Consider the following 25,224-nt stretch of genomic DNA (forward strand, 5'->3'; position numbering starts at 1 on the left):
TTAGAACTTTATTATCAGTTACATGCCTGAATAGGAAGGTGGATGGTATCAGCGGGGAATCTGCAGGTAGACAGAGTATCCACCAGAAAGATGGACACTGCATGTAAGTAACTTTTCATTCTGATAGATACTTCTACCTGCGGAGTCTCTCAACCCCTGAATAAATACTGCAGCAGCAGCACGCCATCCTAAGTAGTGGGTAGCAGTTTCTTTTTAGTAAAGGCATACGAGATCTTAATGCAAACGCCAATCCACTGTAACAGAGTCCTCTTTGCGGTGGAGAAGTGTGGCTCACTGGTTAGAGGAGGCAGACCTGAAAGCAGAGGTCAGCCCGGGACCAGGGTTCAATTCCCGGCTCGGCGGGGTCTTGAGTCCAAAAAAAAAATGTCCATGGACTCGACAATTCTCGCTCCGGTGCCTACTCGATTCACAGGTTCACACTCTGCGACTCTGGGCAATAGCTTGCTTAATCTCCACAACGGCCCCTCGTGGCGGGATGCCTGGCTTTCACCTTGCGGATACCCTGCCGGGGTTATCTCACAGGGGTATACCAGGACGGGTTCCCTAAGCAAGCGCTTAGAAACCGGTTGGTGATTTGCGCTATATAAATTCCTGTACATTTACATTTACATTTACCTCCTTGCCATTTTCCTTGCCCACATATCAAAGAATGACCAATCTTCTGATACTTCTACGTCCAGTTGATATAAAAAGTGACAGACCTACAAGGGACCAGTCAATATGAACTCTCCTCCTCTTGCAATGGCCTGACCCAGATGAAAAGAGGGAACCACCACTGGTGGAAAAGCTGCTTTGGTCCTGAGAATCAGTTTGCCGAGGTAAAAACCTGTGAAGATTGAACGCACATTGTTTGCAGCTCCCTGATGTGCAGTGCTGAATCAATGTCACAACAACACAGCTTTTGTTAAAGATATTTTTATTGAAAGTACAAGAAGGAAAAGGAAAGGAAAGTGGAGTGGTGTGGCTCACTGGTTAGAGGCGGCAGACCCGGAAGCAGAGAACGGCCTGGGACCAGGGTTCAATTCCCGACGCGGCAGGGTCGTCGACCTGGGTCAACAGACTTGATAATTCTCGCCTCGGTGCCTACTCTAACCAGGGATCACACTCGGCAACTCTGGGCATTAAGCTTGCCTCATCTCTACAACGGCCCCCCACAGACGCCGGGGATGCCTGGTTTCACCTTGGAGATACCCAGAAGGGACCATCTCACAGGGAAAGCCAGGACGGGTTCCCCAGCGGTCTTCAGCGCCAGGACACCCCGAGATGGGGTAACAGTGCGCTTTACAAGTATCATCATTACATATTTACATTAAGAGAAAGATAGAAACACAATAAGTGCGACAAGAGCCCTCGCAGGAGCTCACACTGCTTGGCCAAGAAGCGGTAACATTGCTCAAGACTGTACAATGCGGCCACCCTAGCCAGGATGATTCTCAAAGTTCGCCAGCCAACAACGGTGTCCCCAACGGGAAGTCCTTAGAGAGGCTTCGGTTCACAGTGGCACCAGTCAAAAGCCATCCAAGCCAGGGGCTCATTCGACCACTCTAATTTGCGCCTCCTTGTTTCTCGGCCATTGAAAGAGCAATGCAGCGAGGTGAAACATAAAGACCCACCCACCCTAGAGATAGACAGAACAAAACTCCCTCCCCCCAAACTCCTTCAACCCTCCAACCCCCCTCCCCCCAGTGGTGGCAGCCAAGTAACAGGTACACATCCAAACATTCTCTCACACTTGAAACAAATGGAGTGCACGTAAAGTGGGCGGGCAGACCGCCGACGGTAAGCCTCGAGAAAGGAAGCGGACTAGTGGGCCCCACCTAAAGACGAAGTTTTTGAAATCTCCTCTGAAAACATCCGCCATACGCTCCATACTCAGCAGCTTCCACAACCTAGCATACCAGAGGGAAAGTGCAGGGGCCTCCTTTTTCCAAGCCGCAGCCAAGGTCAACTTGGCCGCACCCAAGCAGAGCCAAAGGATTTGTTTATCCGCTTTAGTCTGATGTTCCAGGAGCGGATCACGGAGACCTAAGAGAACGAAGCCTATCGAGTCAGGAATCGGGTAGCCCAGCACTTCCTTGATCTGGGACAGTATCTCCTCCCAGTAGGGACGAATGACAGGGCAGTCCCACCAAATAGGGCGAAAATCCCCCAAGAGACCACATCCTCGCCAACATCTATCCGACGCAGAGGGGAAAATCTTTTTCAACCGGGCTGGGTAAAGATACCAGTCCAGCATCGTTTTCATATGGGCCTCCCTGAGATCAATGGAATAGTTAAATCTGTGTAAGTCATGCCAAAGGTGAGTCCACTCCTCGTCAGAGATATCTCGTCCCAGGTGCTCCTCCCACAAACTCATGTATCTAGGGCGAGGCGAGATAGCCGTGGTAAGTAGAAGGCCTTTGAGGAATGAGATCACCCCCCTCATGGACGTTGCGCGGGTGATAAAGGATTCGAAGTCTATGGGAGGCCTTGTCGCTGCATCTCGCACCTCCGGAGACAATGCCAAGTGTAGCATTTGAGCATGTCGGTAACGCTCGGATGGTAACACCGCATAATCACGCATGCAGTTGTGGAAGGTAAGTGGCTCATAACCATGAAACAGGTGCGTGAGCGCGTAACACCCCCCCGCTCTCCACCCATCAAATGGGCCCTCCGTGAGAGCCGGTGGAAAGGCTGGGTTAAAATGTATAGGGGTGAAGGGGGACGGGAAGGAAGTCCACCTCTCATCGCCAGAAACAGAGTCCCAGACCCTCAGGGTGGTACTCGTAGGGGTGCTAATATAGGCGTTACGAGGGCGATCCCCCTTCGCCTTCCAGACCAGGTCCCATATCGATCTCCCCGCCACACTCCTATCCATATGCAACCAGTGCTTCTCCGATTCCATCTGGGTCCACTCGACCAGCACTCGGAGTTGCGCCGCCTTATAACAGAGGTGCATATCTGGGAGGCCGATCCCACCCTTCTTCAAAGGCCGTCGCAGCGTGAGAAAGGAGAGTCTAGCGCGGCCCCCTTGCCAAATATAGCGTAGGATCATGGTCTTAACACGCCTGAAAAAGCCCCCCTCCAAAGCAATAGGGCGTGCTTGAAACAGGTACAGGAGCTTGGGGAGCATCGTCATTTTGACAGCATGGACGCGGCCCAGCCGAGAAATGAACATGGGCTTTCACCGATTAAGCTCGGTCTGTATCTGGGCCAGCAGAGGTGGGAAGTTGGCCGCATATAAGGTGGTAACAGATGACGTCAGCCAGACCCCAAGGTACTGTATAGAGGAGCTGGCCCACGACAGGGGCGTGAGCGGCCGGATGCAATCCACCTCAGCAGATGGTAGCGTGAGGTTAAGGATGTATGACTGCCGGGGTTAACCCGGAAACCCGCCACTGCTTCAAACTGAGAGAGTACCTCCTGCACCCATGGAAGAAAGCTTCCCGGGTCCGCTAGTGACAATAGAACGTCATCAGCAAAAAGGGAAATTTTATGTTGCTCTCCCGAAAAGGGGAGACCAACAATGTCCGGGTCCTCCCGCACCCTAAGGGCTAGAGGTTCAATGCTGAGCGCAAAGAGTAGGGGAGATAGGGGACAGCCCTGCCGCGTACCCCGGGAGTGTGCAAAGAAGGGTGAAACATGGCCATTAACCATGACCCTCGATCGAGGACTATGGTAGTTGGCCCAAAGCATATCTATGAATTTAGGGGAAAAACCAAAGGCCTCCAGCGTACCAAAGAGAAAGTTCCAGTCCACCCGATCGAACGCCTTTTCAGCGTCCAGGCCCACCAAGAACGCCGGGATCTTAAAGCGATTAGCCTTCTCGATCAGATGAATCAGCCTTCTGGTGTTGTCGTGGGTCTGGCGAACTTTTATGAATCCCGATTGGTCGGGATGGATAAGGGCAGGCATAAGATCCTGGAGCCGTGCAGCCAAGATAGAGGAGTATAATTTAGCATCTACATTCAGTAGAGCTATGGGCCGGTATGACTCACACTTCGAGGGGTCCTTCCCGGCTTTGGGGATAATCGAAATCATCGCTTTTGCCATAGTGCCCGTAGTCTGGCCCGCCTACCTCATGCCATTGAAAAGTGTCACTAGAAAGTCCCCCAGTTCAGAGGCAAAGGTCTGATAGAAGGATGCCGTGAAGCCGTCTGGGCCAGGCGCCTTAAGAGGTTTAAGGGACTTGATTGCGGTCAACACCTCCTCCCTAGTAAAGGGGGCTTCCAGAAGGTCGTTCCATTCCTTGGAAACCTGCGGAAGTGGATGAGCCCCCAGGTATTCCCGCTGATCTTCCGGCTCCAGGTTATCCACCGAGTACACGGCGGCATAGAATTTGCCGAATAGCTCCGCCTTGGCCGCGTCTTTATGTTCCAAGGCGCCCGAGGGCGTCCAAATGCCGCCTACATATTCCCTCTCATGCTTATCGCGAAGCTGTCGAGCCAGATGTTTCCCCACTTTGTTGCCTTGCGTGTAAGAAAGACGCCGTAAGCGCAGGAGGGTATACTCCGCCTGATTATTATAGTGGGCCCTGAGTTTACCCCGCACTGCTGCAAGTGGACGGAGCGTCCTTCGAGAAGGATTCTGCTTGTGCGCAGTTTCAAGTGTCGCCAGCTCCGCCTCCAACGCCTCCCTTTCCTCGCGCCTAAGTTTGTTCAGGGCGGAGTTCAACGCGATGCACGTGCCCCGTGTCGTCGCCTTAAAGGCGTCCCATTGGGTGAAAACCGAGGTGTCCCCTTCTTTGTTAAACTCTAAGAATTCACCAATGGCCGCCCTGAGTTTCTTGCACGACTCCTGATCACGTGTAAGGGAGATAGGGAAATACCAATTGCGGTGGGGGGACGTCCCCGGGGCCCAAGTCAGGCATACTGCCAAAAGACTGTGATCTGATACAAAGAGCGGAAATATCCTACTTTCCCGCAAGTCCCCTTGTAACGACTGATTCGGAAAGATGTGATCGAGACGCGAATACATGTGGTGAACATGGGAAAAGAACGTGTAGTCCCTAGCGTGGGGGTGGAGCGCGCGCCAGCTATCAATGAGACCCAGACTGTCTACGCATCTCAGGGGAGAAGAGGCCTGCCTCTGTCCTCTGTTGGTGCGAGCAATCAAGGCCTTTTTCCCAAACCAAATTGAAATCCCCCATTACTATCAATGCACCCTCCCCAAAATCCCCCACCTCCCTCATGAAAGCCTCAAGGAACCCATTTTGGCCCGTGTTCGGCGCATAGAGATCCACCCACGTGCAGAGCTTGCCAAGGAGCATCCCCTTCACCATCAGCCATCTACCCTCCTTGTCGCTTCGCACCCCCATGGGTTGAAATTGAAGTGTAGAGCGGAACAGGAGTGCCACCCCCCGGTGCTTAGTAGTGGCAGAGGATTTGTAAATCAGTGGGTATTGCCTATTCTTAAGCCTGGTTTCGTCCCTACGGGCCAAATGAGTTTCCTGCAGTCCCACCACATCCAGATGATGATCTATAATGTATTTCCACACCTTCTGACGCTTTTGAGGGGAATTAGGCCTTTAACATTCCATGAACCTATTGTAACAGGCATCATTTAGACGTTACCCTCCCCAACCCCGCTCCACATAGTGCCCCCGTAGTGCCATAAACAAACCGACCACACCCGCAATCATACCAGGATCACTGCTACCACCACTGAGCCCGTTCCAAAGCAACCCTCCCCCAGTCAAAAGGAGCCCCAAAACAACATACAGAGAGAACAGTTCCAGAACCAGAAAGAGAACAAATACAGCTCGACATGACCATAAGGGTCGGGGGTAGAAGACCCGGGTAATGCCCCCCTCGAGTTCAGGGTCGGGGTAACCCTCCAATGGAGCACAGTCCCTCAATGTACCTGAGGTGGTAGAGCCCCCCCGGCCCCACGGGCCGCTGTTTGGGGAGCCTAGGCTGCCGAAGAGCTGTCCATCCGGCCCGAATCAGTCACCAAGGCCACCGAAGCCAGAACATCTCCCCTCTCACTTTGGCTTGCCGAGGGAGTCGGGCCCTCCGCCATACCATGCCGGCCCACTCTCTGCCAAGCCGGGGAGTGGGAACGGCGTCGTCTTCTTGGGGAGGCCGACGCGGCCTCCTCCTCCATGCCCAGAAGTTCCCTGGCAGCCACCAGAGATCTCACTTGCACCAGCCTGTTCTGCCACCTAAAGATGAGCCGAAAGGGGTGGCCCCAGGAGTAGGACACCCCGCGGTCCCGCAGGAAAGCTGTGACCGGGCGGAAGTCCCGCCGCTTCTGCAATGTGGAGGCCACCAAGTCTTGAAAGAGCTGGGAGCTGTGTCCCCGAAATTGTAGGTTGTTGGTATCCCTGGCTTTTCGTAGGATCCTCTCTTTCAATTGAAAGTCGTGGACACAGACTAAAATGTCCGGCGGTGGCGACCGCGCGCCACGTGGCAGCCCAACTCGATGCACTCTGTCCATGCAGATCTCCGAGAGGTCGGCCTCTGCCAGAACCTGCAGGAACAGGGCCTCCACATATTCCCGCAAGTTTTCACCTTCCCCCTCCCAGGGTACAGCTCAGATTCGAATATTATTGCGGTGGGACCGGTTTTCCAAATCTTCGCAGTGGGTCTGAAGGTCTAAATTTTGCTCTCGAAGCCTGAGCATGTCCTGCTGTAACTGGTGGACGTCACCAGTGAGGCCTAGATCGTGCTCCTCCAGGGTCGCCACCCGTTCTCCGATGCCATCCACATCTCGGCGGACCTTGCGCAGATCGGAGGCCAGCTGTGACTTCAGCTCCGTGATGTCGTCCTTGATGGATGCAAAAAGTTGAATCAGGAAGGCCTTCGTGACTGGGCCATCCCCGTCGTCCTTTGCAGGGGACTTGCTAGAGCCTGGGGGTGATCCGGATGGACCCTTCCCAGGGCCGTCCTTCCCAGTCCTGTTCATGCGGTTTCTCGTCGTCATGATGAGGGGCCCCGGCTAGCCCCCGCGCACTCCGCGATCACTAGGAGCGTCCCGGGATGTCAGGCCGCGCTCCCTCGCACCCCCCGAGATCTTCGCTCCGCCGTCACCGGGCGGCCGGGGCAATCAGAAGATAGCAATCGCCGTGCACACTCAATGTCCGCTAGGTCGCCCCCGGGTTATAAGGGGTAGGGACGGATCAGCACCTCTTCTCTCGTTCCTCTGCGCTGTCCAGCAGCCGCCAGACAGGTCGGCGCCTCCTCGCCACTTCCGCCCGGGCGACGTTAGCCAAGATGAACCACAGGGGTGCAGATTAAGTTTGTGACGGCCCCAAGCGGGGGGTCCTGCAGTGCGATCGTTCCTCACTGCAACTCGCTGTGACCCAGGGTCCCCCAGGCTATGAGCCGATGCACTCCAGGCGATGCAATGTAGGCCGCACCAGCGCACGTGCGTCACCGCCTTGACACCTCGGCTAAGTCCGCCGTTCTTGGTCGTAGCTCGTCAGGAAAAGGCTCAAAAGCATTCAGGGCACCTCAGTAACCCCAAGAAAGTCGATTCCGGAGCAAGGATCGCCCCAGTACATCTACTCAAGGCGATGAAGGGCTCGGGGTGCCGGAGGAGCTCGCAGGCACGTCTTACTCCGTCGCCATCTTGGCCACGCCCCCAACAACACAGCTTTGATGGTCAAAAGTGTAGCTCCGATGTGAATTTACCTTGAAAAATAAAAAGACAAGAGACGTTTGGCAAAACAGGAATAAGCTGGTTTCAGTAAATGCAGCAGCCGGGAGAGCCTCAACTGAGGCGTGTCTGAAGACTGTCTCAATGTACAGAGGGTTTGGCTCCGCATTATACATTTCTTGAGGTACAATAAATCGATTAAGCATTCTGGAACCAGTCCAATAATGGGGCCACAGGTGGCTCTCGACTTTGGTGACTCGACGTGGGCCAGATGGCCGCATGGGGAGCACGTGATCACTGTGTAGTATGCATGCTGTGTTCTGATTAGCTGAGTGCTCCTAGCTACATGCGATATTTGACTTTTTGATATTTGGGGAGCGCGCACCTTTGGTCAAACGTGTTTTATTGGGGTCAGTTTCCTCAGACCTGTTGTTATGTAGCTGCCTATCTGTGGGATCTATCTGGGTTTTCCCTGCTCGTGAGATTGTTTTTGGGCTAAGTGTAACCCCATCTGGGTCCTGTCAATCGGGAGGCTTAGGTTGTGTCTGCTATTCTTTCCCTAGGTATTTGCATGCTATCTAATTTGAGCACTGCGCATTTTACAGCTGGAAACGCCCACTTGTAGGAAACCACACAATAATAGTACAAAAATTATAGCAGGGCGTAGTGATGTGTAGAGCCTGGCCACCCATAAGGGGAGCCCGGTAAAAGTACTATGGAACCAGTTCTGCGCAGGGGCAACCCCTTCCTTCTTCATGTCAGCTATTAGGCAATGCAGTGCTTGAAAGGCCAGAGTGAGAGTTCAGTTTTCAAGATCATTTTCAGGAATAAACATGTAACAGGAAGCACAGATCTTGGCAAACACCCCTCCCTCCATCACAGTCATTAAATCCAGCACATACTGATGTTGCATTACTGTTAGAAATGGGATCGCTGGTTTCCCAACTCATGGACAAAGCATTGAAAATATACTTACATCAAGCTGCAGTTCCACTCGTCGTTACTAGATGTCGCTCACGAGTCAAATGCAAAACCATTGAAACCCTTTCATCAAGCATTTGCATTTGACTCGTGAGGGACATCTAGTAACCACCAGTTGAACTGCAGCTCTTTGTAGAATTATTTCGATATTGGATACTATAATATTATGGGAATGTTGTTTTGCCAATAACTGTGCTTGGGGTGGTCCTAAGAGGATGGGACCACCACCAAATCGTTCAATAAGATGTGCTTTTTTGTTTTCAAGGCATCTGTTTGGTACTCCCCCTAGGTTAGGGAGGATCCCAAAATGAACACCTCTCTCACTGCTTGCTAATGTTTTAGTTTCACTTCTGTGAAAGTACTATGTGCTCTATAGCATATAAAGATAGAGATACATATTTTATCATAGCTGGCACTGTGCAGAATGCCATTTGCAATTATTTTACAATTTTTTCACGTGAAGTTCAAAGTATACTACGTGAAGCTACATGCCAGGGTTAGTTTGTATTCTGTGTTTGTGCGAAGCCATTGTCTCCCCAAACAATCACCTCTCCCTGCTGCAGCTCCAGTCCTTGCTGGGCTGGGCTCACTGGCTGCTGTGGCTGTTGCCATGTGCTGGGTTTACCATCTTTCCCTGCTGCGGCAGGGCACTGGTTGCCTGATTTCCCTGCGGCTGACTTTACAATGAAGTTTTTTGGTTTGGTTTTGGGAAAGCGCATTTTGTGGGGGTTGTCCTGGGATTATTCCTTTCTGCTCGTAAAATGGTTTTAGGTAACAATGGTTGTTTTTGTGATTTATTCTGAAACAATAGTGTCATTCTCTGAGATCTGGGGGCTTCCAGCCTCTCTGCCCGCTACTGCCACCGCGGCCATCGTGGGGGAGATTGTGCCCGCTACTGTTCTTTCCAAGAACGGCCACTGCATGGGGGGTGTGGATGGTAGCCTGCTTAGTTTAGGGCATGGGAATTTTTTCCATGTGACTGGGGCGTCATTCCACTGGTTAGGCATGTCAAGCTTCCTACAGGTGTCACTCACCCAGGTTCCACATCTGGTAACAGATAGGGGACTTCAGACATGGGAATGTACCCCATGAAACAGGGTCACCTCGTCTGTTCAATTTCCTCATGCATGGAGGTACCAGGGTGGGGGCAGAGGCTGACCTTGGTAATCCCGGGAATGCGTGCGGTCGGGTTGCGACTGGCATTGTCCATATCTGCCTTGGGCCAGACATTTCTAAAAACTAGACACCCTTGGGACTCCAGGGAGGTGTGGCTTGCATTGATCCCCCAACATTTTCCTACCCAGAATCCCCAGCAAACCTCAAATTTAGCTGAAAAAATCACTTTGTTCTCACATTTCTGTGTGGATAGTTGTGGGATCACCTGGCTGACAGAAATTTCCAACCACCCAGTGCTCCCCCAGGTCTTTTGATAAAAATGGTACCTCACCTTTGTGTGTGGGCCAAGCACCAGCGACAGGCAAGGGCCTAAAACATATTGCGACTCTGCATCCTGCCTAAGGACAAGAGTACATATTCTGACATCCCTGGTTACAGCGAAGTTCCCGATAAGGAGCTTTGCCTCTACTTTGAACATGTAGGCCCAGAAGCAGTACAGGCATCTGTTTCTGGCGTGATTGACACTGACCTCTTTTGGCGTGGGATGGCTGACCGCATTCCAGTCCTTTCACAGCTTGCAGCTGTGTACAAGGACTGTGTGACCAGTTCTGCAGATGCTGAAAGAAGCAACAGCATCTACAAAATTATTTTGTCAGCTAGAGAACGGTCCCTCTCAGAGCAATCCATCCGGGCATTATTGTTTTTGCATTATAGTCAGCAGCACAATATTGGGCTTGATTTGGACTGCTCTGAAGAACTGCAAGAGTAATACGACAAGCATACATGTCCCATGGGCATTTATTCATTAACATGTTTATGTCCTATATGTAGCCTTGAAGTCAAACAAAGTGCCAATATTGTAAATAAACCAAATACACATAGCTTCATGTTGTTAAATAACTCAAAAACGAAGATATCTGTGTTTGTCGTAGCAAAAACTGCAAAATAAAATGCCGCTAAATTTCTATTTTTGTGCAGCTAAATTTGCTAATCCATGCCGCTATATCCTGGGTGGTCTGTCTATGGGGCATAATATCAAGACAGGCAATATAATTATCGGCGATTTAGAGGCTGAAAATTGCTGCTAAAGCGGCGATAATTGGCTTGATAATATGCTCTATGGAATTCCAATTGAACCCCATGTTAGATGTGAAGGACATCTAACATGAGCTTCAATTGGAATTCCATAGAGCATATTATCAAGCCCATTATCGCCGCTTTAGTTCTCTAATTTTATCGCCTGCCTTGATAATATGCCCCTACATTCATAATACTGGGCTATTCTCAAAATTACAGACGGGGGTGCTGTTGTTCAAGTACTCTCCGGGGCCTGCAACAGTGTTACAATTTCAGGAAGTAAATTAGTGACAAACCTGTTAACAAACAACCCGAACGTCACCCTCTAAAGACAGGTCCTACCCACTAAAATCCATGAACACCCCCTGAAACCTATTAAAGTAATCGGATATGCTCTCATCCTTTTTCTGATGACATGCAGTCAACATATTCCAGTCCACCTTCCTCAGCGGGATAAGGGAGTGCATGTACGTTATAATCCTGCCCTGTCCTGCCCTGCAATGCCATCAACTCTGTTTCTGGCTTGTCACCGGGCTTGCACTCCTTGTCCCACACCTTTATTTCGTCCCATGCCCCCCCAAGCTCTACCGCATGATCCTGCGTATGTACCTGTTGCCAGGTATCTACCAGTACCAACAGTCTAAAAAACAACTCTGTGTCAGCTAACGTCATTATTGTGGAGGAGGCTAGAATCAGGCAACTGGCTCTTTAAGGATAGGACCTCATTCCTCTTCGAAGGAGTATATATCCATTGTTATTGAAAGCAAGCGTTCACCCGCTGTCTAATTACTGTGTTCGTGGAATCACTCAGCTCGGGTACTTCGGGATGAATGATAGCAATGTGGTCGACATGTGCTTAAGAGCCAGTTGCTGCAAAAAAGGCTCATAATCTTTCATCACACTCCACACGTCTTCCACAGTATAAATCGCATTCCGACCAAACAGGGCCGCTTGATTCGCCACCGTCTTTTCTTCAGTACCCACAGCAGAACGCACCAACACCTTCTCTGTACGATCACGTGCTGCTGTCCAATTCCCCTCAAACCTTCCACGCACAGGCGTATCCACATTCAGCAATGTATGGGGTGTCAAATTCAGAGAAGAAAGAGCAGATGCGAAGACTGCTACCATGGCATGAGGGGATAGCACTACAGGGGTGAAAGGGACAGTAGTGGCCAAGGCCGCATCATCAGACAAGATAGTGGGCAAAACAAGAGAACCGACTGCTCCGGCCCCACCCGCGTGACAAGGTGGAGAGAGGGCGAGCGCACTCGGAGCTGACGCAACAGAGCTAGGTACAGAGGAGCCAGAGGGGGCAGACCCAGAGGTTGCAGACGAAGATGTCTACACTATTGGATATATCCGTTCAGGGGCATAAGGGGTGGCGGACAAGTTTCCAATACTTCTGCAAGAAAATCGTCCTTTTCTTCCATAGTAACATAAAAATTTTCGGTCTGCAATCAAAACTTCCTGTCGGCACATTCTATTCCTTACTTTATCTTCCCTCTATCATATGCCACTGCTTTCTGCAGAATTGTTTGCGACTGTCACTTCCTTTCCTCCTTTTCTGCTCTCATACATTTTTGTTTTGCTTCCTTCTGCCACACACTTACCGAATCAAACATTGACTGCCTGCTTTTCTTAGCAAACAATTTATCTTGCAAGTAAAACCAACTTTTGTTCATCCAACAAGCCAGTAAGTGGCCATTGCAGGTTGTCATTGTCCCTTGTATACTTATGCCACAGTGTGCTAAACATATTAAGGACAATACCATGCTTAACGTATATGTCAAAATTTGGGGTACCCTCCGGAGGTGCAGGCTGGCTCTCTTCCAATCGGCATCAGAAAAACAGCATTGGCATAAAAAACACATACATTTACTAAAACAAGGCATCACCACTTTAAAAAGACCCACACTGTTCAAAAACCATACTCCACAATCCAAAGACTATTCCAAGTTCAAGAGGACAGGTTCTAACCCAGACCTTTTCAAGCGCGGATCGAATGCCCAGTTAACCTGGCAGATTGTCTGCAAATGGTCCCAGACCTTTTCAAGAAGCCAATTACCACTTGGCCCAGTAGACCACTCACAAGCACTCTGTGTCCCTCAAGGGTCCGCAGAACGACCAAGTTTAAGACACTGCAAAATTCCGTTACTAATGAGCGATATGTTACAAACACTTCCACGCAAGCAAACAGCGTTAAAAAATAAACTCTCCATGCCAGAACAGGTCACTTTCGGACACTATCATCACACCTTTGGGTCATTAACATACTGCCGTTCAAGGCACTCAGCCCGTCGGCTGGTGTCGTTCAAGACGGTCCGAAGACCGTTACCAGGCACTGCCCACAGGCCAGTGTCATTCAAATGTGGCACCACTTACAAAGATTCAAAGGACAAAGAACCAAAGAACCAAACCACTCACCTGGTGCACTCAGAGTGAGGCAAATTATTCTCCACTGATGACTCTCCGGACCAAACAGTCAAATCCAGGGTTCGCCTTCTCAGGATCCCATCTGGCGACCACTAGCCGCGGATCCGCCCGATCTGAAGGGCGGGACAGCTGCTAGAACCAAACTAGGTCTTCAGATGTGGGGCCACAATCCGCCCAACCGACCAGACATCACCCCGGCCCCTGCCACCAGCTGATGGGTGAGGGGCCACATATTTGTGGGGTCCCTGTTCGGCCATCAACTGAAGGACAGGGCCACTAAGGGCCCCACAGGTTATATACATTACCACCTACTATGCCTTCCCAAATGAAGAGTCGGTCAGACAGAGGAGAATGCAAACGTACTTTATTAGTATATCTCTGCAGAGCGAGCCCAGTCTGACCCACACCCTGTGGTGTTCCCCAAGGGACTGACCCCTAACGGTCAGTAATGCACAATTATCCCTCCAAGAAACCCCCAACCACGCCCACAATAGAAAACTAACAGCTCAGGCTAAACAGGGAACAATGTGGGCACAGTAGGATGAGCTAACACCTTGCCAGATGGGCGCACTATCAGGGGTTCAAGGCCATGGTGCTGGGTATCAGCATCTCCTTAACCTGGGAGCAGAAACCTCCCGACAGATAAACATTACACACAGAATGGCTTATTGTTCAGTACATTAGAAAGTGGCCTTGGAAAGGCAGGCAGAAAATAATAACGAAAAGCAGTATTCTGCTGAGGCAAGCGACCTGAACATTTTGCGGCCTCCTTCGGGCCTAGTTAAAGCAACCTAATAGGAACTGCAAAAGCAAATGAAGTCACAAGTATACATAGGGGCCTACTCATTACTCAGATTGCTCAGTGGGTTGTACAACATGTAATGCAAATTGTATCTATTTAGCCTCGCAATGCTAACCTAACATACTTTTGACATCATGTGACAGGAAGCATTACGCAAATAGGGATTTTAAGACTAAAAGGACCAGTAGCCTGTTCCCTAAACACCCTGGGTTGTGTCCTGGACTTCAATATCCTGTCACAACACGCACATTCACGCACCAACCTCTCTACATGTATATCCATGGCAGCCCACCAATATGCTTCCCTGATCCTTTACTTTGTATTGGCAATGCCCATGTGCGAGGTGTGAGCAGTCTTTTCTAGCTTATCCCTTACTTCAAGGGTTGCAACCAACTTACTACCATGCATGAGGAGACCACCCTCCACCGTCAGATCTTCCCTAACTCGCTAAAAGCCTTCGAGGACCTCTTCACAGTCCTTCTTCTCACACCAGCCACCCGTGACCATGGTTAGGACTTTCTGCAAGTCTAAATCGATCATGTGATGTTCCCTCCACTCTCTCTCGGAAATCAACCCTTCAATAATCACACACACATTAATTTCTTCCTCCAGTTCTTCACCTCTAAACCAGTCAACATCATCTGTTGTTTCACACTCAACAGAAGAGTTGCATTCAGCACCCCTCAAGGGCCTAGAGACGAAAAGAATAATTTCATCCTCCATATCAACCTTCTGCAAAAGAACTGCCCCTAACTCGTTTGAGCTGGCATCAGTCATGAGATAAGATACCTTTGTGGGGTCAAAACTTCCTAGACAAGGTGTTTCATTCAGATGTTTCTTAATGCACTCAAACTCTTTCTCACAGCCCCGGGACCTAACAAATGGAGGTGAGTCCTCAAACAAGAGGTTTCACTGCAAAGTTCAGAACAAATTTGTGATAACATTCAGCAATGCCCAGAAACTTTACAAACTCTTCTTTGTTTAAAGGGGTGCGCAAATTACAAAGGGTGTTTACCAATGAATCTTTGGGTTTGATGCATGCAGCGGACACAAAATGTCCTAGGTACTCTAATTCTTTGACATCAAATTTGCACTGATCAGCCCTAAGGGTGAGGTCAGCATTGCGTAACTTCTTCAATACTGACCTCAGCCTCCCATCATGCTCCTCAAGATCCACAACAAAGATGAGCACATCATCTTCGTACACCTTGACACCCTGAAGGCTTCCAAGAATGTCCTCCATCGCCCTCTAAAAAACTGAGGCTGCAGAAATGAGTCCGAAAGGCATTCTCAGAAATCTAAAGGTACCAAAGGGTTTTACACAGGAGGTACGGTACTGGGAAGAGGAGTGAATGTTCTGGTTGTTCTGAAGAGGAATGAAGACATCCACAACATGTTCGACGCCATCACCACCCCGGCAACAGCCAACACCACGCTCCCATGACCACCACCCGTATCAACCGCATGTGCGCCTAGACAACATCAACGACAAAGACACCATCAAGATCATGAACACCGTCCACTCCGGATCCCCGGAAGACCCCTGCCCACACCACATCTACAACAAAGCCAGCAGCACAATCGCTCCCCACCTCTGGAAAACCATCAACATCTCCTTCGAGACAGCGACCTTCCCGGAGAGCTGGAAGCACGCAGAGATCAACGCCTTACTGAAGAAACCCAAGGCGGACCCCAAGGACCTCAAGAACTTCCGGCCCATCTTCCTGCTCCCGTTCCCGGAGAAGGTCATCAAAAAGGCTGTCAACATAAAACTAACCAGCTTCCTTGAAGAGAACAACATCCTGGACCCATCCCAGTCAGGGTTCTGCAGCAACCACAGCACCGAAACTGCCCTTATCGCCGCCACCAACGACAACAGGAATATGCTCGACAACTGAGAAACCGCGGCCCTCTTCCTCATGGACCTGTCAGCCGCTTTCGACACAGTCTGCCACCGCACACTAAGAGCACGCCTCCACAATGCCGGAATCCAAGAGAAGGGGCTGGACTGGACCACCTCCTTCCTCTCCGGGAGAACCCAGAGCGTAAGCCTCCCCCTTCTGCTTCGAAGCCACTGAGATCATCTGCAGCGTACCCCAAGGCTTATCTCTCAGCCCAACGTTGTTCAACGTCTACATGGCATCACTCGCCCACGTCGCCTAACAGCACGACCTAAACATCATCTCCTATGCCGACGACACCCAGCTGATCCTCTTGCTCACCAAGGGCCCCCACACCGCCAAAACCAACCTCCACAAAGGAATGAAGGCCATCGCCGACTAGATGAGGAACAGCCGACTGAAGCTGAACTCGGACAAGACTGAAGTCCTCATCCTCGGCTCCACCCCCTCGGCCTGGAACGACTCCTGGTGGCCGACGGCAGTAGGATCACCCCCTACACCCACCAACCACGCACAAAACCTAGGGGTCATCCTCGACTCCACACTCTCCGTGAAAAAGCAGGTCAACGCCGTCTCCTCCACCTGCTTCAACGCTCTGCGCATGCTTTGCAGGATCTTAAAGTGGATCCACACCGAAACTAGAAGGACGGTCACCCAAGCCCTCGTCAGCAGCAGACTGAACTACGGCAATGCACTCTACGCAGGAGCCCCAGCCAAACTCCTGAAATGACTCCAATGCATCCAGAACGCCTCAGCATGCCTGATCCTTGACATCTCCCGCCTAAGCCACATCACACCCCACCTGAAAGACCTGCACTGGCTCCCCATCAACAAGAGGATACCCTTCAAGCTCCTCACCCACGCACACAAGACACTCCACGACACTGGACCAGCGTACCCCAACAGGCGACTTAACCTCTACAATCCCGCCCGCCAGCTCTGTTCCGCAGACCACGCCCTCGTCACCGTCCCCTGCATTCGAAGAATGACCGCCGGGCGAGAGATCATTCTCCCACTTAGCCGCAAAGATGTGGAACACCCTCCCCATCCGCCTACGGCAGACCGAAGACCTTCTAAACTTCAGGAGACTCCTCAAGACCTGGCTCTTCGAAACAGTAGCAGCACCCCCCCGCCCCCCACACCCTAGCGCCTTGAGACCATCATGGATATGTAGTGTGCTTTACAAATGCTATGATTGATTGATTGATTGATTGAGTGATTGAAGCCCGGCCTGGTGATAGGCGGAGGTCAAGTCCAAGGATGAAAAATGCATTGCCCCCTCAAGAGAATCCAGCATTTTAGTTATGTTGGGTAAAGGGTAATGACCAACAATAACTGCTTTGTTGAGCTCCCTCGAGCCGACACAGAGCCTGACCTCCCCATTGGCTTGCGGGCCATAACAACAGGAGAGACCCACTCCGTTGCTTCAACTTCTTGAATGATGCACTTGGCTAAGAGATTGTCTAATTCAACTTTCATGCTCTCCCTTACTAACAGAGGTGCATTCCTAACCTTAGCTGTTTTTGGAACAGCATTAGATTTGACCTTTTTACGATGTACATAGTTTTTAAGACACACCCAGCTCACCAGCAAAGACCTCAGGGAATTCCTTGATCCAATCTCGATTAGCATTACTAACAACCCTAACTGGTGGTAATTCTTTTACGCAGACAGATCTCATTGTGATCATGGCAGATATGTAGATCATGCTGATGGAACCAACTTATGAGCGAATCCCCTTTCATCATGACATAGATTTTACCAGGCTCGACTCTCCCTTTGAAGTCAATTGTGCCCCAGAAGTAACCCGGCAACTCAATAGTCACCCCACCTTAACCTATTGGTCTAATGTCTGGCTTCAACAGGGTGACTTTGCCCAGCAGATTACCCTCATAAAATGTTTTTGGACTAGAGTTATCTTGGCCACAGAGTCGAAGAGCATGCTCATTGGAGCATCATTGATCAAAACTAGCTCCTGAGGGCCATCACTAGCATTCTCTGTGACTGGGAGAATATTGATTCCTTCCAATTCTTCTTCATAAAGTTCAACTTCCATGACTTCCAGCCTTGGCGGTCTTTAAAGTTGGCCATATGGCCAGGGTTGCCACACCTAAAGCACTTCACCTGAAAAGTCTTTGTGTTAAAGGGCTTTGAAGTGGTGCTCAATTTTGGTTCAACGAATCTATCCACCAGCACTTTGATATCAATGTTCTCCTTTTTTCACCTGAACTGTCTTTGCATATAATATCAACACACGCTCTTGAATTCTAGTAACTTTTGGCTATGGTCAGCACTTCTTGCTTTTCTTTTTACCACAGGGCGTCTCTCGTTTTGTCGAGGGCGCATCCCAACATGAACTGATCTCTTGACCGCTCCTCTAAGCTGCACCAAAATTGCATGTGGAAGCCAATTTGCACAAGGTAGTCAGGTACTGTTCGACTGACTCAATCTGCCTTTGCATCCTTCTCCCAAAGTGATATCGTTCAAGGACAGTACTCACTTTGGGGAGGTGGTGCAAACCCAACTTTTTGAAGCAGATCTCGTATTCATTAACAGTGGCAGAGTCACTATGAGAGAGTTCAGGAAGGTGCTCAAACAATTCTTGTCCCTCAGAGCTTAAACAATGCATTAACAATGAGGCTTTCCTCTCTGCGCTTAAGGAAATGCTTAAGGAAATGCCAGAGACACGAGCATAATGTGTGAAAACCTTCTTTCACTTCAGCCACGAGAGAGGAGGAACTCCTGGAGATGTCCACAAGAAGGGAGGGGCAGTGACATTTTGTATGATGTAAATACTATGTTTTGACCTAGTTACTACTTAAGGGTGAACTTCAGTGATCTGCTTACAGTGCTCAATATCCACAAACCTTATAAGCTGGCGCATCAGCGAAACTGCGTGAAACTTCAGCAATTAAAATTTAGGCCAATGCGTACAGTCCCTGAAACTTTATTTGTTGTGCGCATCAGCGGAACCATCAGCCCGATTACTGATGGCACATACTTATACAGGGAGGAGTCACTTTAGTGTGGCGCTCAATTACATGTGTAGATGTGAGTCTGGTGATGCCTAATAACTGAAAGGCACATATTTGTTTACAAACAATGTCATATATGTATGATTTGTTATTCCTATTACAGCGAGTTCTACCTTGAGAAGGTCCATCCTAGACCAGTGTGTGGACAAAATCCATGCCGACAAATTAAGGACAAAGGGATTGGGACAAGGTCTAGGGACACAAACAACAAATCCTACATCAAACCTCAAGTTTAACTGATGGAGAGCTATGAGCGACCTGAAGTGTAATACTGAGAAAAAGTAACCTGCAGAATTGCTGCAAATTAAAGTAAATAAAAAAAACTAATAAAGAACTACATAACCACCGCTGTGTGACCTGGAAGCCGATTGTTTCTCAATATAGCCCTAGTTTGTGATTACCTTACAGTGCTCACATTATCATCCGCGCTAGAAGAGATGGGAGCCTGGGATGTCTGGTCGTAGAAGCTCATTTACATACAAAGGGGGTGACAGCCTGTTCACAACGCACAGCACAACTTGTTTACGTAAAGTGCTAGTACACAGAACAGGGTAAAGTCTTGTGTCTCTTTTTTTATTTTCTTTAATATATATCCTGCCCCTCGCTCTCTTCTTCTCTCATTTCAATTCATCCTAAAGTATTCAAATTCACTATTACTTTATCAGCACGGCACAAGTCGGGGGTAGCCACAGTTTGAAGGGGTCCCCCCACTATTGTCTAGAAACGGGACTCAGTTCCACCTAACTCCTTAGCCTGCGACTGGTAATTGTTACTTGGTGCCCCAGCACTTCAGACACAGGCCTCTGAGTGTTTGTGTGAGTGGCGCAAGAGAGGAACAGAGAACGTAACAAAATTAGCCCTTCTATTGCTTAATAGATTGTAAATGTGAAACACTTTGGGGCTTAGAGCCTGGATAAAGAATAAGGTCAAGAAAACAAACGCAAATTAAAAGCACATTTTATTTATGCGCTAAAAACTGTTTAAAAATTTAATTTCCAAGTTCCACATATCTGTTTAAAAAGATTTACACTTTCAGTCATTTCCGAGTTTAGTTACAAACTAATAGTGGGAAAAACACATGATGTATAAAAACTGAAACCAAAAACTTATTTTTACATTATTTTATGTTTCTTGTTTTTAAAACAGGCTGTCAACCTTTCACGTGAAAATTATTATAAGGGCCTGACATCACTGCTTGTGATGTCACAACATGTGACGTCACTGTGATTTGCATATGATAATGCGCTCCTTCACTATTTTCCTTACTTGTGCCCTGTTTATTGGCAGGACATGGGTCTATAGGTATTAAAAATAAACATAAATTCACAGGTGTTCAGACTGTTTCTCTGGTGATGTCACACATTGACATGTATTCGGCTGCTTCTTCTATTTTTAGGTGAGTACAAATAACATGCCGTTCCCCCTCCCATTTCTCTCTTTTTCTCCCCCTTTCTTGGTCTCTCTCGCTCTCTGGATCTCTCTACCTCTCTATCTTCCACACACTCTTGTTAGCGTTAGCTTCATGAATGTCACTGCCACTTCTGGCATTCATATGACAAATCCTTCAGAACATTTGAGGACAAGGGACAATCAAGTGTGGAAGATGAGTTGCTGGGAGTCCAACTGATTGTCCTGGCACATATATGCTTTTGATGTGGGATTTCGCTTTTTCACCACATTCTTCAAAAAGAGTCTACTGCTTACAATGGCTCAATTCTGGTAAAAAGTAGAGTTTGGCAAGTCACAAAATGAATAGGGAGAGCCAAGTCAGAGAGGAGCCACGGGTCGCACTTAGTAATAAGGCGCCAGGCACGGGCTGATCCATCAACCGAAACAGTTTGTAAAAGATGCAGCAAACGTTACCTAAAAACAAGGTATATGCTCTTTTATATCTAAAAAATAGGTTATTTCTTGAACACCTGTGCTTATTTCATTACATATACTGCAGTGGCATTTGTTAATAGTAATACATGTATTTTACCAATGAAGCTTCCATCTCCAGAGCCCTGACAACATGTCCACTCTGGGTGTGTTGGGTTTATAGGTTCTATCACTAATCTGACAAGTTAGCTGAAAAGACAACTGTTAGTCCCAGTATTGTTCAGTGTTGCTTTTACAGGTAGTGTGGTCAGGTGCGATTGAATGTTTTTCTTTGTATCTCTTCTTCACCAAATAAAAATCAACAATGTTTCTTTTCTTTTAATCCACATTGTGCTTGTCTCCCAATGTGTATCCTGGTACATAATGTCACTTTGCTGTGTGTACGGAAGTGAACAATCACGGGAAACAAACACGTTTATAATTCTGCAAATATTGTTATCTGTTTTTCTTCTTTACTGCTATTCGGGTCATCTATCACCTGGTATTTCAATGTCCTACATAATTTGAATTTTAGCTTTTTCCGTAATTCATTCCTCTCACAATAAATGCACAGTTCAGCTCTTGTCTATGTCCTCAGATGGGTCAATATTATTTTTTGATGTTCTTAACTTCTTTCCGGAATCTCTGCAGCTCTAGAATTGTTTCCATGTGAGTTAAATGAAGGAGTGTATTCACTGAGGGCAGTGTGGGATCGGAAATTGACAAAAGCCCTTCTCACTTTCAGTGCCCTTCTATGTTTTCCCCCTGTGTGTTCGCTGATGACTTTGTAGCTCAAATCGTCGACTAAAGCTCTTCCCACATTCATTGCACTTGAGTGGCTTTCCCCCTGTGTGTGTTTGTTGATGTTTTCGTAGGGTTGATAACTGACTAAAGCTCTTCAAACGTTCACAGCAGTAATATAGTTTTCCCCTGTGTGTATTCGCTGATAAGTTTGGAGGTTTGATAATCGACTAAAGCTCTTCACACATTCACTGCAGTTGAATGGTTTTTTCCCCTGTGTGTGTTCACTGATGATTTTGTAGGTGTGATGACTTACTGAAGCGCTTCCCACATTCATTGCACTTGAGTGGCTTTCCCCCTGTGTGTGTTTGTTGATGTTTTCATAGGATTTATAACTGACTAAAGCTCTTCAAACATTCACAGCAATCATATTGTTTTTCCCCTGTGTGTGTTCGCTGATGTCTTTGTAGGTCTGATAATTGACTAATGCTCTTCCCATGATCATTGCACTTGAATGGGTTTTCTACTGAGTGTGTTCGCTGATGATACCTTAATGCTGAAGAGCTGCAAAAACTACTGTCACATTCACTACAATGATAGGGTTTTTCCCCCGTGTAGGTTCGCTGATAACTTTTTAGGTCTGATAACTGACTAAAGCTCTTTACACATTAATTACACTTGAATACTTTTCCCCCTGTGCGTGTTCGCTGATGTCTTTCAAAGTGTGATAACTGACTAAAGCACTTTGCACATTCACTGCACGTCTTCGAAGGTGTGATAACAGACTGAAGCACTTTGTGCATTCACTGCACTTGAATGGTTTTCCCCCTGTGTGTGTTCGCTGATGTCTTTGAAGATGTGATAACCGACTAAAGCACTTTGGACATTCACTGCACTTGAATGGTTTTTCCCCTGTGTGTGTTCGTTGATGTCTTTGAAGGTGTGATAACCGACTAAAGCACTTTGCAAATTCACTGCACTTGAATTGTTTTTCTCCTGTGTGAGTTCGCTGATGAACCCCTAATGCTGAAGAGCCACGAAAACTACTGTCACATTCACTACAATTATATGGTTTTCCCCCTGTGTTTGTTTGCTGATGACGTTTTCGGTGTGATATCCGACTAAAGCTCTTCCCACATTCATTGCACTTGAATGGTTTTTCCCCTGTGTGTATTCGCTGATGTCTTTGAAGATGTGATAACCGACTAAAGCACTTTGGACATTCACTGCACTTGAATGGTTTTCCCCCTGTGTGTGTTCGATTATGACGTTGAAGGTTTGATAACTGACTAAAGCACTTTACACACTCATTGCACTTGAATGGGTTTTTCCCTGTGCGTGTTTGCTGATGATACCTTAATGCTGAAGAGTTGCGAAAACTACTGTCATATTCACTACAATGATAAGGTTTTTCCCCCCATGTGTGTTCGCTGATGACTTTTTAGGTCTGATAGCTGGCTAAAGCTCTTCCCACATTCACTGCACTTGAATGGTTTTTCCCCTGTGTGTGTTAGATTATGACTTTTAAGGTCTGATAACTGACTAAAGCTCTTTACACATTCATTGCACTTGAATGGTTTTTCCCCTGTGTGTGTTCGTTGATATCTTTGAAGGTGTGATAACCGACTAAAGCACTTTGCAAATTCACTGCACTTGAATTGTTTTTCTCCTGTGTGAGTTCGCTGATGAACCCCTAATGCTGAAGAGCCACGAAAACTACTGTCACATTCACTACAATGATAAGGTTTTTCCCCCGTGTGTGTTTGCTGATGACGTTTTCGGTGTGATATCTGACTAAAGCTCTTCCCACATTCATTGCACTTGAATGGTTTTTCCCCTGTGTGTATTCGCTGATGTCTTTGAAGGTGTGATAACCGACTAAAGCACTTTGAACATTCACTGCACTTGAATGGTTTTTCCCCTGTGTGTGTTCGCTGATGTCTTTGAAGGTGTGATAACAGACTAAAGCACTTTGCACATTCAGTGCACTTGAATGGTTTTTCCCCTGTGTGTGTTCTCTGATGTCTTTGAAGGTGTGATAACCGACTAAAGCACTTTGAACATTCACTGCACTTGAATGGTTTTTCCCCTGTGTGTGTTCGCTGATGTCCTTGAAGGTGTGATAACAGACTAAAGCACTTTGCACATTCAGTGCACTTGAATGGTTTTTCCCCTGTGTGTGTTCTCTGATGTTGTTGGAGGCTTGATAAGTGACTAAAGCACTTTGCACATTCACTGCACTTGAATGGTTTTTCCCCCGTGTGTGTTAGATTATGACTTTTAAGGTCTGATAACTGACTAAAGCTCTTTACACATTCATTGCACTTGAATGGTTTTTCCCTTGTGTGTGTTCGTTGATGTCTTTGAAGTTGTGATAACCGACTAAAGCACTTTGCAAATTCACTGCACTTGAATAGTTTTTCTCCTGTGTGAGTTCGCTGATGAACCCCTAATGCTGAAGAGCCACGAAAACTACTGTCACATTCACTACAATAATAAGGTTTTTCCCCCGTTTGTGTTCGCTGATGACGTTTTCGGGCTGATAACTGACTAAATCTCTTCCCACATTCATTGCACTTGAATGGTTTTTCCCCTGTGTGTATTCGCTGATGTCTTTGAAGGTGTGATAACCGACTAAAGCACTTTGAACATTCACTGCACTTGAATGGTTTTTCCCCTGTGTGTGTTCGCTGATGTCTTTGAAGGTGTGATAACAGACTAAAGCACTTTGCACATTCAGTGCACTTGAATGGTTTTTCCCCTGTGTGTGTTCTCTGATGTCTTTGAAGGTGTGATAACCGACTAAAGCACTTTGAACATTCACTGCACTTGAATGGTTTTTCCCCTGTGTGTGTTCGCTGATGTCCTTGAAGGTGTGATAATAGACTAAAGGACTTTGCACATTCAGTGCACTTGAATGGTTTTTCCCCTGTGTGTGTTCTCTGATGTTGTTGGAGGCTTGATAAGTGACTAAAGCACTTTGCACATTCACTGCACTTGAATGGTTTTTCCCCTGTGTGTGTTCGCTGATGTCTTTCAAGGTCTGATAACTGACTAAAGCACTTTGCACATTCACTGCACTTGAATGGTTTTTCCCCTGTGTGTGTTCGCTGATGTATTTGAAGGTGTGATAACCGACTAAAGCACTTTGCACATTCACTGCACTTGAATGGTTTTTCTCCTGTGTGAGTTCGCTGATGAACCCTTAATGCTGAAGAGTCACGAAAACTACTGTCACATTCATCACAATTATAAGGTTTTTCCCCCGTGTGTGTTAGCTGATGACGTTTTAGGACTGATAACTGACTAAATCTCTTCCCACATTCAATGCACTTGAATGGCTTTTCCCCTGTGTGTGTTCGCTGGTGTATTTGCAGTTCTGATAACCTACTAAAGCTCTTGACACATTCACTGCACTTGAATGGCTTTTCCCCTGTGTATGTGTGCTGATGAAGCTTGAGTAGTGATGCCAAACTAAAGCTCTTGCTGTATGTGTATGATTCTTCTTTCTTGGTTAGTGTCTGTGGGTCGGGTATATATTTGTCTACATCCCATGACTGCATTTCCTGATGGGCCGACATGGCTGATAAAGCACTTGTGTTTTTCTCACACACTTTATATGTGTGCAGTATTTTGCACGTTTGATTTCTGTTTTAACAATAAAATGCGATAGCCA

General features: G+C 47.8%; 1 protein-coding gene across 1 annotated transcript in view; it reads right to left on the reverse strand.

Moving 5' to 3' along the window:
• Nucleotides 1-21,382: 21,382 nt before the first annotated feature.
• The window catches only part of LOC147662747 (uncharacterized), a 418,861-nt gene continuing 415,019 nt past the window's right edge, over nucleotides 21,383-25,224 (reverse strand). The window contains 4 exon segments of the mRNA XM_086950928.1: nucleotides 21,383-21,460; nucleotides 22,285-22,800; nucleotides 22,970-23,846; nucleotides 24,096-24,979. Of these exon segments, the coding sequence (XP_086807054.1) occupies nucleotides 21,383-21,460; nucleotides 22,285-22,800; nucleotides 22,970-23,846; nucleotides 24,096-24,979 (2,355 nt within the window).

The sequence above is a fragment of the Lissotriton vulgaris genome, unplaced genomic scaffold, assembly GCF_964263255.1.
Source record: "Lissotriton vulgaris unplaced genomic scaffold, aLisVul1.2 SCAFFOLD_1034, whole genome shotgun sequence".
Lineage (NCBI taxonomy): Eukaryota > Metazoa > Chordata > Amphibia > Caudata > Salamandridae > Lissotriton > Lissotriton vulgaris.